This window comes from Hyperolius riggenbachi, chromosome 2 (genome assembly GCF_040937935.1).
Source record: "Hyperolius riggenbachi isolate aHypRig1 chromosome 2, aHypRig1.pri, whole genome shotgun sequence".
Taxonomy (NCBI): domain Eukaryota; kingdom Metazoa; phylum Chordata; class Amphibia; order Anura; family Hyperoliidae; genus Hyperolius; species Hyperolius riggenbachi.
This window is the reverse complement of record NC_090647.1, coordinates 24947368-24964000: the sequence shown is the minus strand read 5'-3', so window position 1 is coordinate 24964000 and position 16633 is coordinate 24947368. Positions and strand designations below refer to the sequence as shown.

Here is a 16633-nt window from a genome sequence, read left to right as displayed (position 1 = left end):
TAGTCACTCACTGCTGCTCCAGTCCCCCGCCGCCAGCTAGTTCTGCTTCTACCAGCCCCATACAGCCATCCTGTGCCCTCGTAGTCACTCACTGCTGCTCCAGTCCCTCGCCACCACCTAGTTCTGCTTCTACCAGCCCAATGCAGCCATCCTGTACCCTCGTAGTCACTCACTGCTGCTCCAGTCCCTCGCCACCAGCTAGTTCTGCTTCTACCAGCCCCATGCAGCCGTCCTGTGCCCTCGTAGTCACTCACTGCTGCTCCAGTCCCCCGCCGCCAGCTAGTTCTGCTTCTACCAGCCCCATGCAGCCATCCTATGCCCTCGTAGTCACTCACTGCTGCTCCAGTCCCCCGCCACCAGCTAGTTCTGCTTCTACCAGCCCCATGCAGCCATCCTGTGCCCTCGTAGTCACTCACTGCTGCTCCAGTCCCCCGCCGCCAGCTAGTTCTGCTTCTACCAGCCCCATGCAGCCATCCTGTGCCCTCGTAGTCACTCACTGCTGCTCCAGTCCCCCGCTGGCAGCTCGCTGACCTCGGAGGTCGGCGGGGCGCATTGCGTACATTTTTACGCATTACTGCTAGTGCAGGAACATTAACACATACATTTATACGCATTGCTGGTTTAATGCGTAAAAATTTATGTGTTAATGTTCCTGCACTAGCAGTAATGCGTAAAAATGTACGCAATGCGTCCCGCCGACCTCCGAGGTCGGCGAGCTGCCAGCGGGGGACTGGAGCAGCAGTGAGTGACTACGAGGGCACAGGATGGCTGCATGGGGCTGGTAGAAGCAGAACTAGCTGGTGGCGAGGGACTGGAGCAGCAGTGAGTGACTACGAGGGCACAGGATGGCTGCATGGGGCTGGTAGAAGCAGAACTAGCTGGCGACGGGGGAATGGAGCAGTAATGAAAATGAGTGACTACGGGGGCACAGGATGGCTGCATGGGGCTGGGAGAAGCAGAACTAGCTGGCGGCGGGGGACTGGAGCAGCAGTGAGTGACTACGAGGGCTCAGGATGGCTGCAGGGGGCTGGCAGAAGCAGAACTAGCTGGCGGCGAGGGACTGGAGCAGCAGTGAGTGACTACGAGGGCACAGGATGGCTGCATGGGGCTGGTAGAAGCAGAACTAGCTGGCGGCGGGGGACTGGAGCAGCAATGAGTGACTACGGGTGCACAGGATGGCTGCATGGGGCTGGTAGAAGCAGAACTAGCTGGTGGCGGGGGACTGGAGCAGCAATGAGTGACTACGAGGGCGCAGGATGGCTGCATGGGGCTGGTAGAAGCCCCAGGTAAGTGAAACTCATTTTTTTATTTTGCTTGAACATTCCCTTTAAAGAGAAACCGTAACCCAGGAGTGAACTTTATCCCAATCAGTAGCTGATACCCCCTTTCCCATGAGAAATCTATTGCTTTTCACAAGCAGATTATCAGGGGGCGCTGTATGGCTGATATTGTGAAACCCCTCCCACTGTGTGCTGTCAGGACCAGGGTGCTGACATCACACGGTGGAAGCCTTGTTGCATTGTGGGAAATAACAGCTGTTTCCAACTGCCAAAAAAGCAAGCAGCATCTCCTTCCACTGACATAACCTGCCAGCAGTAAAGATGTCGCCATGTGATAAATGTCAGAATGTAAATCAGGGAGAGGAAAGATTTTACATCTGACTAAATCATTTATACATAATTATTATAAAAATTAAGCACTTTTTTCATTACATTATTTTCACTGGAGTCACCCTTAAAGATCTTCCCCTATACATGCCTAACCCTTAGACCTCCCTCTACTGATTCCTATCTCTAAGACTTCTCTCTGCCGATACCTAAACCTTGACCCCCCCCAGATGGTGCTCAACACTTAACCCCCCTCCTACCCTAAACCTACTCCCCCTTCCAAAGCCATGATATGCAGGAAAGAGTGTACATTTTCACACCTGGATGCACTGGATCCGAGGCTGCGATTTGCAGCAAAGAAGGTAAATTGGGGCAGCGAGGCATGCCGATATGCAAATTGCGTCATTGAATGCCGGGTGTCTGCACTACATAGGAGTCAAACATCAGCGACACAGAGCACTGTTTTATGAAAAGGACCTAATGCTACCAAAATTGCCAACTTGTCAACTTTCAATGTCTTAAAGGGAACCTTAACTGAGAGGGATATGGATGTTTCCTTTGAAACAATACCGGTTGCCTGGCAGCCCTGCTGATCTCTTCGGCTGCAGTAGTAGCTAAATCACACACCTGAAACAAGCATGCAGCTAATCCAGTCTGACTTCAGTCAGAGCACCTGATCTGCATGCTTGTTGAGGGGCTGTGGCTAAAAGTATTAGAGACACGGGATCAGCAGGAGAGTCGGGCAACTGGTATTATTTTAAAAGGAAAAATTAATATCCTTCTCCATTAGGTTCCCTTTAAGCAGACGTTTGGGTGCCCCCGTTGGTTTTCAGCCAGGAGAGATGGTCATTGAGAGATGACTAATTCTAGTTTACATGCAAATGTCATGGATATTGTATGCAGGTTGCATTTCATTTGCATGCAAGCTAAAAATATTAGCATCTCATAAACCATCTCTAACAGCCGTGCGATATGACACAAAACCACTTCTCTGCTGTTGTTCTTCTCTTTATTGATGCAAAAAATCGACATGTATGGCCACCTTTAGTTACATAAAAGATCATTGAAAGCATTCCCCGTGTGTAAAAATGTGAGTACAAGAAGCATGCATATCTCTGGTAATATTTGGCAAATATAATCATTCCTGGCTGAAGCTCTCTGCCTGTGCCTTCAGGCTGCCCCCCCCCCCCCTGCTGAACAGGCATATCACCCTGGCAACAGCAGAGTCACTTCGTCAAAAAGCAGGGGAGCAGAGTGAAGACACAGGCAGAGAGATTATTTCCGGCAATGATATTAGACAGAGATAAGCTATGCTGTACTGCTCTCTGCAATGAAAGTAAATGTTTTTACACACAAATGTTCTTTTATGAAATAGAGTAGATACTGAATTTTTTGTTTTGGGAGTAGAATACCACTTGGCTTGTATACGGGACATGTACCCCCTGCTGTGTGTTGTTGCCTCAGGAGTTGGGCCGAACCTCCGATTTTAGATTCGCGAACCGGGTTCGCGAACTTCCGCGGAAGGTTCGGTTCGCGTTAAAGTTCGCGAACCGCAATAGACTTCAATGGGGATGCGAACTTTGAAAAAAAAAAATAATTATGCTGGCCACAAAAGTGATGGAAAAGATGTTTCAAGGGGTCTAACACCTGGAGGGGGGCATGGCAGAGTGGGATACACGCCAAAAGTCCCAGGGAAAAATCTGGATTTGACGCAAAGCAGCGTTTTAAGGGCAGAAATCACATTGAATGCTAAATGACAGTCCTAAAGTGCTTTAAAACATCTTGCATGTGTATACATCAATCAGGTAGTGTAATTAAGGTACTGCTTCACACTGACACACCAAACTCACCGTGTAACGCACCGCAAACAGCTGTTTGTGTAGTGACGGCAGTGCTGGACTGGTGCGCACCATGGCGAGAGTGCAGGTTTTGGTGGCTTTACAGCCCATATGGTCGCCTGGCTGATGTAGCTGAATGACAGAACAGTGACTGTCCAGCTGATCAAATTTGGTCTGACCACAATGAAGCAATGACCTTGTTATCTTTTGTGTGCCCCCCGAGACACTCATCTATGCGCCGGTCATTGCTTCATTGTGATACGCAAGCCCCTTCACCACGGCAAGGTAATGATAACGAAGGGGAATGGGCGCATGTACATGCCTTTTCTTTTGTTGTTGCAGCTGCCCGCAGTGCAGCCAGAAAAATTAGGCAGTCATGTACACGCACCATAAAAATTATTACAGCGGCCGCTGCTAGCAGCGGCCTAAAAAATTCAGCAATCTGCCTGGAGTCCCAGACCCTGTTGGTGGTGGCGGAGAAGGTAGTCAAGCAGCCTGCAGGCAGACATGCTGTGTGGAGGGACTGGGAGCGACTTAGTCTTCTTGGGGCAGCCCAGGCAGCCAGTCACACGGCATGCAGGCAGAGATGCTGTGTGTGCGGGGACTGACTTAGTCTTGGGGCGGGCAGCAGCCCTCCGGGATCCATGCCTCATTCATTTTGATAAAGGTGAGGTACTTAACACTTTTGTGACTGAGGCGACTTCTCTTCTCTGTGACAATGCCTCCAGCTGCGCTGAAGGTCCTCTCTGACAGGACGCTTGCGGCAGGGCAGGAGAGAAGTTGGATGGCAAATTGGGACAGCTCTGGCCACAGGTCAAGCCTGCGCACCCAGTAGTTCAAGGGTTCCTCATCGCTGTTCACAGCAGTGTCTACATCCACACTTAAGGCCAGGTAGTCGGCTACCTGCCGTTCCAGGCGTTGGTGGAGGGTGGATCCGGAAGGGCTACGGCGAGGCGTTGGACTAAAGAATGTCCGCATGTCCGACATCACCATGAGATCGCTGGAGTGTCCTGTCTTTGACTGCGTGGACACGGGAGGAGGATTAGTGGCAGTGGTACCTTGCTGGCGTTGTGCTGTCACATCACCCTTAAAGGCATTGTAAAGCATAGTTGACAGCTGGTTCTGCATGTGCTGCATCCTTTCCACCTTCCGGTGAGTTGGTAACAGGTCCGCCACTTTGTGCCTGTACCGAGGGTCTAGTAGTGTGGCCACCCAGTACAGCTCATTCCCCTTGAGGTTTTTTATACGGGGGTCCCTCAACAGGCAGGACAGCATAAAAGACGACATCTGCACAAAGTCGGATCCAGTACCCTCCATCTCCTCTTGCTCTTCCTCAGTGACGTCACGTAAGTCAACCTCCTCCCCCCAGCCGCGAACAATACCACGGGAAGGTTGAGCAGCACAAGCCCCCTGCGACGCCTGCTGCGGTTGTTCTCCTGCCGCTGTCCCCTCCTCCTCCTCCTCCTCCTCCTCCTCCCCCAAAGAAACACCTTGCTCATCATCCTCTGAGTCTGACTCGTCTTCTGCACACGACTTCTCTTCTTCCTCCTCCTCCCCCCTCTGTGCTGCCGCAGGTGTTGAGGAAACAGCTGGGTCTGATGAAAATTGGTCCCATGCCTGTTCCTGCCGTAACGGTTCCTCGTCACGCTCATTCGCAGCTTCATCCGCCACTCTACGCACAGCACGCTCCAAGAAGTAAGCGTAGGGAATTAAGTCGCTGATGGTGCCCTCACTGCGGCTCACCAGGTTGGTCACCTCCTCAAACGGCCGCATGAGCCTGCATGCATTTTTCATCAGTGTCCAGTTGTCGGGCCAGAACATCCCCATCTTCCCAGACTGTTTCGTTCTACTGTAGTTGTAGAGGTACTGGGTGACGGCTTTCTTCTGTTCTAGCAGGCGGGAGAACATGAGCAGGGTCGAGTTCCATCGAGTCGGGCTATCGCAAATGAGGCGTCTCACCGGCATGTTGTTTTTCCGCTGAATTTCCGCAAAGCGTGCCATGGCTGTGTAAGACCGCCTCAAATGCCCACAGAACTTCCTGGCCTGCTTCAGGACATCTGCTAAGCCAGGGTACTTTGCCACAAATCTTTGAACCACTAGATTCATGACATGTGCCATGCAGGGTATGTGTGTCTGCTTCCCCATATGCAAAGCGGCAAGCAGATTGCTGCCGTTGTCGCACACCACGTTGCCTATCTCCAGGTGGTGCGGGGTCAGCCACTCATCAACCTGTTTCTTAAGAGCAGCCAGGAGAGCTGCTCCAGTGTGACTCTCCGCTTTGAGACAAGACATGTCTAACACTGCGTGACACCGTCGTACCTGACATGCAGCATAGGCCCTGCGGAGCTGGGGCTGTGTAGCTGGAGAGGAGAACTGCCACTCAGCCAAGGAGGAGGAGGACAGCGAAGAGCATGTAGCAGGAGGAGAGGAGGTGGCAGGAGGCCTGCCTGCAAGCCGTGGAGGTGTCACAATTTGGTCCGCTGCGCCCTGCTTTCCATCGTTCACCACCAGGTTCACCCAATGGGCTGTGTACGTAATGTAGCGGCCCTGCCCGTGCTTGGCAGACCAGGCATCCGTGGTCAGGTGTACCCTTGACCCAACGCTCTTCGCAAGAGATGACACCACTTGCCTCTCAACTTCACGGTGCAGTTGGGGTATGGCCTTTCTCGAAAAATAAGTGCGGCCTGGCATCTTCCACTGCGGTGTTCCGATGGCCACAAATTTACGGAAGGCCTCAGAGTCCACCAGTCGGTATGGTAACAGCTGGCGAGCTAACAGTTCCGCCACGCCAGCTGTCAGACGCCGGGCAAGGGGGTGACTGGCCGAAATTGGCTTCTTCCGCTCAAACATTTCCTTCACGGACACCTGACTGCTGCTGTGGGCAGAGGAGCAGGAACCGCTCAAGGGCAGAGGCGGAGTGGAGGAGGGTGCCTGTGAAGGTGGAAGGGAGAAAGCGGCAGAAGCAGATGATGCACCTGAAGGAGGAAGAGGAGAAGGAGGGTGACTTTTCTTTTGTGTGCTGCTGCTGCTTTTGCTCAGGTGGCCATCCCATTGCTGTTTGTGCCTTTTCTCCAGGTGCCTTCGTAAGGCACTTGTCCCTACGTGAGTGTTGGCCTTTCCACGGCTCAATTTTTGTTGGCAGAGCGAACAGATGGCTTTGGTCCGATCTGAGGCACACACATTAAAAAATTTCCACACCGCTGAGCCACCCTGGGATGTGGGCACTATGGGGACCTCAGCAGCTGATGCTGAAGGGCAAGTTGGCTGGCTGTACATAGGTGGCGATACATGGTGCCGGACTCTGCCACCAGCTGTTTCTGACGAAGAGCTGCCCCAGCTTCTTTCAGCAACTTCTATCCTCCTACTACTCTCTGATTCCCCCTCTGAACTGTCCCCCTCTTCATCTCCTCTATTGGGAACATACAGAGGATCCCTATCATCGTCATCATCGTAATCATCCTGCCCAGCTTCGCTTGACTCAGAAAAATCCAAACATGCACCATCAGTAGGTCCTTCATCCTCCTTAGTTGTCAAAAGAGAAAGTGAGTGTGGCACTCCTGCTGTGATCAGGAAGGATCTGTGGGTTGAGAAAAATAATATCCCAAAAACTCCTGCTTGTAACGGTATCTTGCACTATTTGATACTCAGCCACTGACGTGTGCCTCACATATATGGCAAGAAGAAAGCAATCATGTATCCATTGTGAACAAGAAGCAGATCTGGGCACCATCCGTCATTTGGCCGACCCGTCTACAGCCCTGAGCACCCACCTCCAACCCACTCCACATACGCCATGGAATACCAGGTGACAACTATTTGACTTTGTACACTGTACACTGCACAAGCGTTTTTACAATAAATAAGCTGAATGACGGATGGTGCCCAGATCTGCTTCTTGTTCACAATGAATACCTTCATCCTCCTTACACATTACATCCACAGTGTTGCCGCGTAACGCAGACATATGAGCTGGTGAAAATTCATCTGGCTGTAACAACAATGGCTGTGCATCAGTGATTTCACCACTAAATAATTCTTGCGAAGTGTCAAATGCAGCGGAAGTGGTGCTGGTAGTAGCGCTGGTGGCTGAGCAAGATGAGGTGTTCTGTGTCGCTAAATACTCAACCACGTCCTGACAATCTTGGGACGTGATGGGACGTGCCTTCTTCCGAGCACTATACTGTGGGCCAGGTCCACACGAAATTACATTTACACGACCTCGCGCAGACCTGCCGGGTGGCCTTCCTCTGGCTCTGGCACTACCTCTTCCTCTACCTGTTTTTTCCATATCGGGTATGCACGGAGTGATATATCACACTGCGTGCACTCACGTAGGTAGGTGGGTTCACTTAACTGCACAGGTATGCGCACTGATGCGGTGGGTTCACTGAACAGAACAGGTATACAGTGGCGGGTTCACTGAACAGAACAGGTATGCAGTGGCGGGTTCACTGAACAGAACAGGTATACAGTGGCGGGTTCACAGAACAGGTATGCAGTGGCAGGTTCACTGAACACAACAGGTATGCAGTAGCGGGTTCACTAAACAGGTATACAGTGGCGGGTCCACTGAACAGAACAGGTATGCAGTGGCGGGTTCACTGAACACAACAGGTATGCAGTGGTGGGTTCACTGAACAGGTATGCAGTGGTGGGTTCACAGAACAGGTATGCAGTGGCAGGTTCACTGAACAGTACAGGTATGCAGTGGCGGGTTCACTGAACAGTACAGGTATACAGTGGCGGGTCCACTGAACAGAACAGGTATGCAGTGGCGGGTTCACTGAACAGAACAGGTATGCAGTGGCGGGTCCACTGAACAGAACAGGTATGCAGTGGCGGGTCCACTGAACAGAACAGGTATGCAGTGGAGGGTTCACTGAACACAACAGGTATGCAGTGGTGGGTTCACTGAACAGGTATGCAGTGGTGGGTTCACAGAACAGGTATGCAGTGGCGGGTTCACTGAACAGTACAGGTATGCAGTGGCGGGTTCACTAAACAGGTATACAGTGGCGGGTCCACTGAACAGAACAGGTATGCAGTGGCGGATTCACTGAACACAACAGGTATGCAGTGGTGGGTTCACTGAACAGGTATGCAGTGGTGGGTTCACAGAACAGGTATGCAGTGGCGGGTTCACTGAACAGAACAGGTATGCAGTGGCGGGTTCACTGAACAGTACAGGTATACAGTGGCGGGTTCACTGAACACAACAGGTATGCAGTGGCGGGTTCACTGAACAGGTATGCAGTGGCGGGTTCACTAAACAGGTATACAGTGGCGGGTCCACTGAACAGAACAGGTATGCAGTGGCGGGTTCACTGAACACAACAGGTATGCAGTGGTGGGTTCACAGAACAGGTATGCAGTGGCGGGTTCACTGAACAGTACAGGTATACAGTGGCAGGTTCACTGAACACAACAGGTATGCAGTGGCGGGTTCACTAAACAGGTATACAGTGGTGGGTCCACTGAACAGAACAGGTATACAGTGGCGGGTTCACAGAACAGGTATGCAGTGGCAGGTTCACTGAACACAACAGGTATGCAGTAGCGGGTTCACTAAACAGGTATACAGTGGCGGGTCCACTGAACAGAACAGGTATGCAGTGGCGGGTTCACTAAACAGGTATGCAGTGGCGGGTCCACTGAACAGAACAGGTATGCAGTGGCGGGTTCACTGAACAGAACAGGTATACAGTGGCGGGTTCACAGAACAGGTATGCAGTGGCAGGTTCACTGAACACAACAGGTATGCAGTAGCGGGTTCACTAAACAGGTATACAGTGGCGGGTCCACTGAACAGAACAGGTATGCAGTGGCGGGTTCACTGAACACAACAGGTATGCAGTGGTGGGTTCACTGAACAGGTATGCAGTGGTGGGTTCACAGAACAGGTATGCAGTGGCGGGTTCACTGAACAGTACAGGTATGCAGTGGCGGGTTCACTGAACAGTACAGGTATACAGTGGCGGGTTCACTGAACACAACAGGTATGCAGTGGCGGGTTCACTGAACAGGTATGCAGTGGCGGGTTCACTAAACAGGTATACAGTGGCGGGTCCACTGAACAGAACAGGTATGCAGTGGTGGGTTCACAGCACAGGTATGCAGTGGTGGGTTCACAGCACAGGTATGCAGTGGTGGGTTCACTGAACAGGTATGCAGTGGTGGGTTCACAGCACAGGTATGCAGTGGTGGGTTCACTGAACAGGTATGCAGTGGTGGGTTCACAGCACAGGTATGCAGTGGTGGGTTCACAGCACAGGTATGCAGTGGTGGGTTCACAGCACAGGTATGCAGTGGTGGGTTCACAGCACAGGTATGCAGTGGTGGGTTCACAGCACAGGTATGCAGTGGTGGGTTCACAGAACAAGTATGCAGTGGTGGGTTCACAGCACAGGTATGCAGTGGTGGGTTCATAGCACAGGTATGCAGTGGTGGGTTCACAGAACAGGTATGCAGCCAGCCCAGGAGGAACAAGTTAAGCCTAACTAATCTTTCCCTGAGAGACAGTCTGCAGCAGCTCGCCCTACTCTCACTAATGCAGGCACACGAGTGACCGTAATGGCCGCCGCTGCCTGCTTTATATAAGGGGGGGGTGGGGCTCCAGGGGCTATTGTAGCCTAATTGGCTACACTGGGCCTGCTGACTGTGATGTAGAGGGTCAAAGTTCACCCTCATAGTGCATTGTGGGGCGAACCGAACTTCCGGCAACGTTCGCCTGCGGGAGGCGAACGCGAACCACCAAGGTTCGCCGGGAACCGTTCGCCGGCGAACCGTTCGGCCCATCTCTAGTTGCCTGCATTGGTTCTCCATACATAAGCACCTGGGGCTTGATTCACAAAAGCGTGCGAACTGTTAGGATGCCAGTGAAAAGCCGCTTATCACGTGCAAAATTGCCTCTACACACGAAATTGCGTGCGTGAGTTTGCGTGTGTAAACTTTAGCATGCGTAAAGTTTTTGCGCGGTAAAGTTTTACACGCACTACTTCGCATGCAAAATCGCGTGTTAAGTAGCGTGATAAGCATTCTTTGCACGTGAAGCAGGTGTTTTTTGCATGCGAACAGTAACAGCTTTGCCATGCAAACTACTTGGCACCCTAATTTGCACGTGCAAAGCTTTTTGGTGTGCTAACTGTGTTAGCACCCTTTAGTGAATCATGCCTCTGATGTGCTCATAGCTCATAACGCATCACAAGTCTCCAGTTATTATGAGTATTGATTTTTCTTACTGTTTGTTTGTTTTTTCTTTCCAGCTTCTAGGAAACGTATGAGAGCGGCTCCCCTTCTCCAGGTAACTCCCACCTGGGTCTATCCTAATCCGCATGGTCAGTGTGCTGTGATGGGCTGTCCATTATCTTACAGCTTCTCCTGAAGGCTGGCTGATATTAGTAGAAGGGAAATGTACAATATTCTTAAAACACATTTTAAAAAAAAAATCACATAAAATAGCACAAATTTGTTTTTGAACAGAAAATTGTTTAGATGTACTTCTGTAGTAAAAAGTTTCTGACTATACAGAAGTCCTACCTCCCGACCTTGTGACTGACAAGCCAAGCTCTTCAACATCAACTTCTTCTTATTATTGTTATTATTATTGTTAATAGGTAGACTTCAAAAGTATTGGCAAAATACCCTTTAGTTCTCATCAGACCCGGTGAGCATGCCTCAACACAGGAAGTGACATAGCCACCCTACTTCCTGCTTTCTGTCCATCCACTTGTACATCCAGTGAGCATGCTTCAACACAGGAAGTGATATAGCCTCCCTACTTCCAGCTTCCTGCCCATCCACTTATAGATCCAGTGAGCATGCTTCAACACAGGAAGTGACATAGCCACCCTACTTCCATCTTCCCACCCATCCACTTATACATCCAGTGAGCATGCCTCAACACAGGAAGTGACATAGTCACCCTACTTCCTGCTTTCTGTCCATCCACTTGTACATCCAGTGAGCATGCTTCGACAAAGGAAGTGACATAGCCACCCTACTTCCATCTTCCCACCCATCCACTTATACATCCAGTGAGCATGCCTCAACACAGGAAGTGACATAGTCACCCTACTTCCTGCTTTCTGTCCATCCACTTGTACATCCAGTGAGCATGCTTCAACACAGGAAGTGATATAGCCTCCCTACTTCTATCTTCCCACCCATCCACTTATACATCCAGTGAGCATGCTGCTTCGACAAAGGAAGTGACATAGCCGTCCTGCTTTCTGTCCACCCACTTATATATCCAATGAGCATGATTCAAGACAGGAAGTGAAATAGCCACCTTACTTCCAGCTTCCTGCCTATGCACTTATAGATCCAGTGAGCATGTTTGAAGACAGTAAGTGACATAGCCTCTCTACTTCCAGCCCATCCACTTATTGATCCAGTGAGCATGCTTCAACACAGGAAGTGACATCGCCACCCTACTTCCAGCTTCCTGCCCATCCACTTATAGATCCTGTGAGCTGCCTCAACACAGGAAGATAGATACAGTGAGCATAGCCTCCCTACTTCCTGCTTCCCACCCATCCACTTATAGATCCAGTGAGCATGCTTCAACACAGGAAGTGACATAGCCACCCTACTTCCTGCTTCCCACCCATCCACTTATAGATCCAGTGAGCATGCTTCAACAGAGAAAGTGACCTTGTCCCCCATATTACATAGAAGTGGCAGGATTGTACCGTCGATATTGTATCATTAGTGGGTGCCTTAAGACTTCACTATTGCAGCAGGGTAAGAGAGGGGAATCCTATAATGCAAGTTACTTGAGGACCAAAAAGTAAGCTCTGGAAGCTAAATTTTTTATCACGTCACCTTTGCAAATTGCTAAACCAGGAGCAGTCTTAGAACCACGGCAAAATTATCTTATTTCATACCTTTTTTATAATTGTGTTCACACCCCATGCACCTGTGTGCATTGCTGATGTTAAATTTGAAATTGAAATATTTTTGAAATAGTTTGTACTTTTTTCAGGTGTGACCATGCTGGAGAAATTCCTGGCTTACTTTCCATAGGGAGAAAGGCTTGGACCATGTATGAAGGCCGTGTGGACTGCAGGATGACCTCACCATTCTGGACTTCAGGACAGCAAGTTTGTGTGCACAAGAACGCATTGAAAGACTGTGAATGAATTTGCATTAAGGACAAAACACAAGGCCGTGATGTGTAAATAAGTTGGGAGACTATGTAAATACGAAGCACACTTTCTGTGATCACTATCCCTCGAGGGACACTGGCCAGCAGAAGATCATCTCAGCTCCTCTTTTGTAGACCATGTCTTTCAAGCAAAAAACCCAAGACTCTATCAGACGCTATGGGCCAATATCAGAACTTGGCTTAACTTCCTCATCTTCATTAGACCTACGTTTTTAAGGCACTAAAAAGATAGAACTGGTTTACTGATTACAGCTGATAAATCATCTACTTGCTGGGCTTCCTTGAATTTTCATGAACATAATCGTAATCGTGGCGCTTTGATAAGAGTCTTTGGATACTAAACTTTTCACACCACTATCTTCCACTCCAACAACCTCAACAGATCAACTGAGGGCTTACAAACTGGATGAACTATGGCTAATTCTCACGCGACGAATGGAACCCCATGATTGCCACCTCTGACTATTTTATCATCATTTATCATTTGTCATCTTTCTTTTTGGAAGATTAAGGATCATCATCATCCTTATTAGCTTTCAAATTTTTAGTAGTTTCTTTATTCAGTGGTGGACGGTGTGGTGGCTTCTGGGATGCGTTTTAGTTGGAACACTCTTACAGTTAATGTGGGTTCATTCTAGGAATCTGGTAGGTTAATTGGCATATCTGAATTTTCTTCATGGGAAAGGAGGATTAGGTGCTACAAGTCTGTCTTTGTATTCACCCAACAGAAACTGCAACATTTCTGCCTGTTGTACTCAGAACCACAGAAGAGCCCAAAGCCTGTCATTGTGGTAATTACCGGGATATTAATCTGAAAATGTTGGCTCCATAAGACACCTTGGCCCATATCCAATTACTGTTTTCTCCTGAATTTTCTCTTAGGTGATATTTGTAAAACTTTTAAACCACCAGAAAACAAGAATATACTTAAAATAATGTTGTTACTACTTTTTCACCAAGGTTTTGGTACTTTATTTAATTTAAAAGTTGTTTTAAAGAGAAGAAAAAAATAAGAGAAGAAAAAAAGTTATTTTAAAAAAGGAAAAGTTATTTTAAAGAGAAAATTAAAAATTATCTCCTAGGTAAAACTCTGGAGAAAAAGGTCAATAATATATAGAGGCCAAAGTGTGGTTGCATTTGTTTTCTCACCAATTTTCTCCAAATTCATCTGGAGGCATTTTTTATGATGATGTTTGAATTTTATGGTGTATGAAATCCATCAGTCGGTCATCTTCTGATTGATAACTGCCTTCAGCATTGCTGAATTATTGTTTATCTCGCTTAGAGCTGTCAAGTGAGATGGAATATCTTATTTACTACATAATTGTAATTGTTTCCAACACTCACACAACCTTTAAAAAGATATCCATTACCAGATCATTCCTCAAACTTTTATAAAACTTTTCGGAGTTTCTTGCCCATCACTGGATCCTCCACCAGTTGTCATCACATACTTGAGGACTTCTGTGTGATACCTCATTACTGGACACCACCAACTCGCCATCTAACCCCAGGTGCTTCCGTGTGATCTCTAGCAAAGTGAAGAGCTTGTTTTTGGAACTTCTCTGGATCTTCAGTTACAGTGGTGACAGGTGGCCTTAAGATCTCCTCTTGGCTACTCTGAAGGAAGATTGATGGCCATGTAACATCTTATACTAAGATACAGTTTGTATTTAACAGGTAGAGTAGATGACAATCCAGAATTTAGAAGGTATTTCGTTTTAATTATCATTTGTTAATAAATACAAAGAGTTTAATGTCTGTTTTGATTTGTATCATCTTGGTGTTCACCGTGAATAATAAGAGGCACAGTTTACGTCCCTCACAGCACAAGTCCAGGTTCAGAGGGACACTGCAAACTGTTGGGTCAGAAGGAGCTTCTAAAGTAGATTATTCCAAGTTCACAGTGGACTCCACAATGGCACTCTAAGAGTAGGTTCACACTTGTTCTAAAAACGTATCCGTGATTCCGGTTTTTGTCCCGGATCACTGCTGCCCCCCTTCCTGCCTGCTACCCCCTCCAGCATGGCAGCCCCCCCACTCACGGCCAGGGCTGTGGGCATACGTTTCCACGGACTGGAAATGTAGGCTGCTAATAAGGACCTTTGAAGAAAAACGGGGAGAAAAAAAATTGTTTACAAAAACGGATCTGCAACGGACAAGTGTGGACCTAGCCTAAACCTCTGAGGGACACCGGGAGGGAGGCAGAAGACCTGAAAGCATTGATTTAGGAAAAAAAAAATGTGTACACAATCGCAGGGGTACACTCTTTATACACCATCACAGACTCGTACATCCATGTTGACCTCCATATTACCATCTTAAAGTGGAAGGATTTTTAACATTTACTCCCACTGTTACCCTAATGTTATCTATAAGTGGGGGTGTATTTAAGTTATTTAAAAAAAAATACAGTAACAATGAGGCATCTTTTACTTTGTATTTAGCCACTCCCCCTGTGACATGCTGCCAAGGCAAAGTACCAAGTGCAGTGCTAGTCATGCTGGAAGCTGGTAAGCCTCTCACTCCCTCTCCCTCTCTGCAGGACCTCCCTGAAAGGAAAGGAAGGAGGGGGTTCCAAGGGGGAGACACACATGACTTATGTAGTAGTGCCCTGGACAGCGCACAGTGGTATTCACATACCCCCCTGGAGCCCCCCATCTGGATCTTTTTTTTTCAGGGTCACACAGTGTCACAGGGAGACAAGCACTTGTGCCGCCACACACTCCCACAGCTAATAAGCATGCAACAATTGATTTCATATTTGTGGCATCAAGTCTTGAGCTAACTCAGGCAAAAGGCCAACTGTGTGAGTAGCATCTTCCAGCTTCTTCTGTGGAGGTGACGGTGCTGGAGACGGCCTTGCCCAGCCAGACCTGGTTTTACGACCTCTGCTGAAAGGAGGTTTACAAGTTTGTCAGCAGGGGGCTGTGCTTTCCAGGAAGAGCCTGATAAGGGACCAGGGCTAAGGGCTGGAACCCACTAGAGCGATTTTTTGAGCGTTTAGGGAGCGATTCAAAACACTAGCGATTTCAGCTAATGTTAATGGATGGGCCAAATTCCACTGGAGCGATTGCGATTACCAAAATAAATCGCAAACGCAGGACATGCAGCATTTTTGAGCATTAGCGTTTTGCGTTTCTGCAATGTAAAGTATATAAATGCTGGCGTAATCGCTCATGAATCTCTATACAGAGTGATTTGCTAGCATTTTTTTACTTTCAATAATTTTTATTGATTTTTAAAATAGAATCAGAACAAGTTTACAGGTACAGTAGTAACTTTGAAATGCATAACTTTATACAAACATAACAGTAATGCAAGTGAAATACAACTCTGGATAAACATGGCATAACAACATGGGTCACAGTACTACATGAGCTTGTGGGAGACATGAAACCCTGACCCGGAGTTTAGCGTGTAGAAGAAATGGCCTCTAGCGAGCTAGTTAGATGCTCAAGAGCTGGGTACTAAGAGGTTTGATAACCCAATTGGGGGTGGCAGCATCCACCCATTCACTCAACCCGAAACGGCTGGGCGGGGCTACCCTCCCCTATTTACGACTATAGGCTTTTGATGTCCTATCTCCAGTGAGACAGGATCGGCATTACCGACCTTAAAAGGATTGCTCTAGCATCTTAGCGGATTCCTGAGATAAAGGGTTAGCTGGGGTTAGCGTTATATCGAGTCAGATTTCCAGTTCCTATATTTAGGTAATTGGGAAGGGGAGAAGAGAGAGAGAAGGAAATAGAAAGGGTTAGAAAGAGGTAGAGTAGGAGATCGAGACCACGAGAGCGGGGGCCCACCAATTATCCTCACAATTAAAGTAAAAAATTTCTGATTAAACTTGTTAGCCCAGATGGGTATAATCAGTAACGTCCTGATTATACAGTTAGTTCAGGCCCAAGAATATAATTGGTAAGGGGAGCCCATATCTTATTAAATTTTTATCATCGTATCCATTATTTTAGCTTTAAGCTTCTCGAAAAATAGAATGCGACAAAGTCTCTGTTTAACTTGAT

General features: G+C 48.3%; 1 protein-coding gene across 8 annotated transcripts in view; it reads left to right on the top strand.

Annotated features, from left to right (window-relative positions):
• ARAP1 (ArfGAP with RhoGAP domain, ankyrin repeat and PH domain 1) overlaps positions 1 to 16633 on the top strand; it is a 485498-nt gene that overhangs the window by 405450 nt on the left and 63415 nt on the right. The window contains exons 34-35 of one of the 8 annotated variants that reach the window (XM_068266572.1): positions 10708 to 10745; positions 12429 to 14372. The exons of the other annotated variants lie outside the window; for them this stretch is intronic. Of the exons in view, the coding sequence (XP_068122673.1) occupies positions 10708 to 10725 (18 nt within the window). The 3' untranslated portion in view covers positions 10726 to 10745; positions 12429 to 14372. Of the gene's footprint in view, positions 1 to 10707; positions 10746 to 12428; positions 14373 to 16633 lie in introns of those variants that run through there. 8 annotated transcript variants of the gene reach the window in all.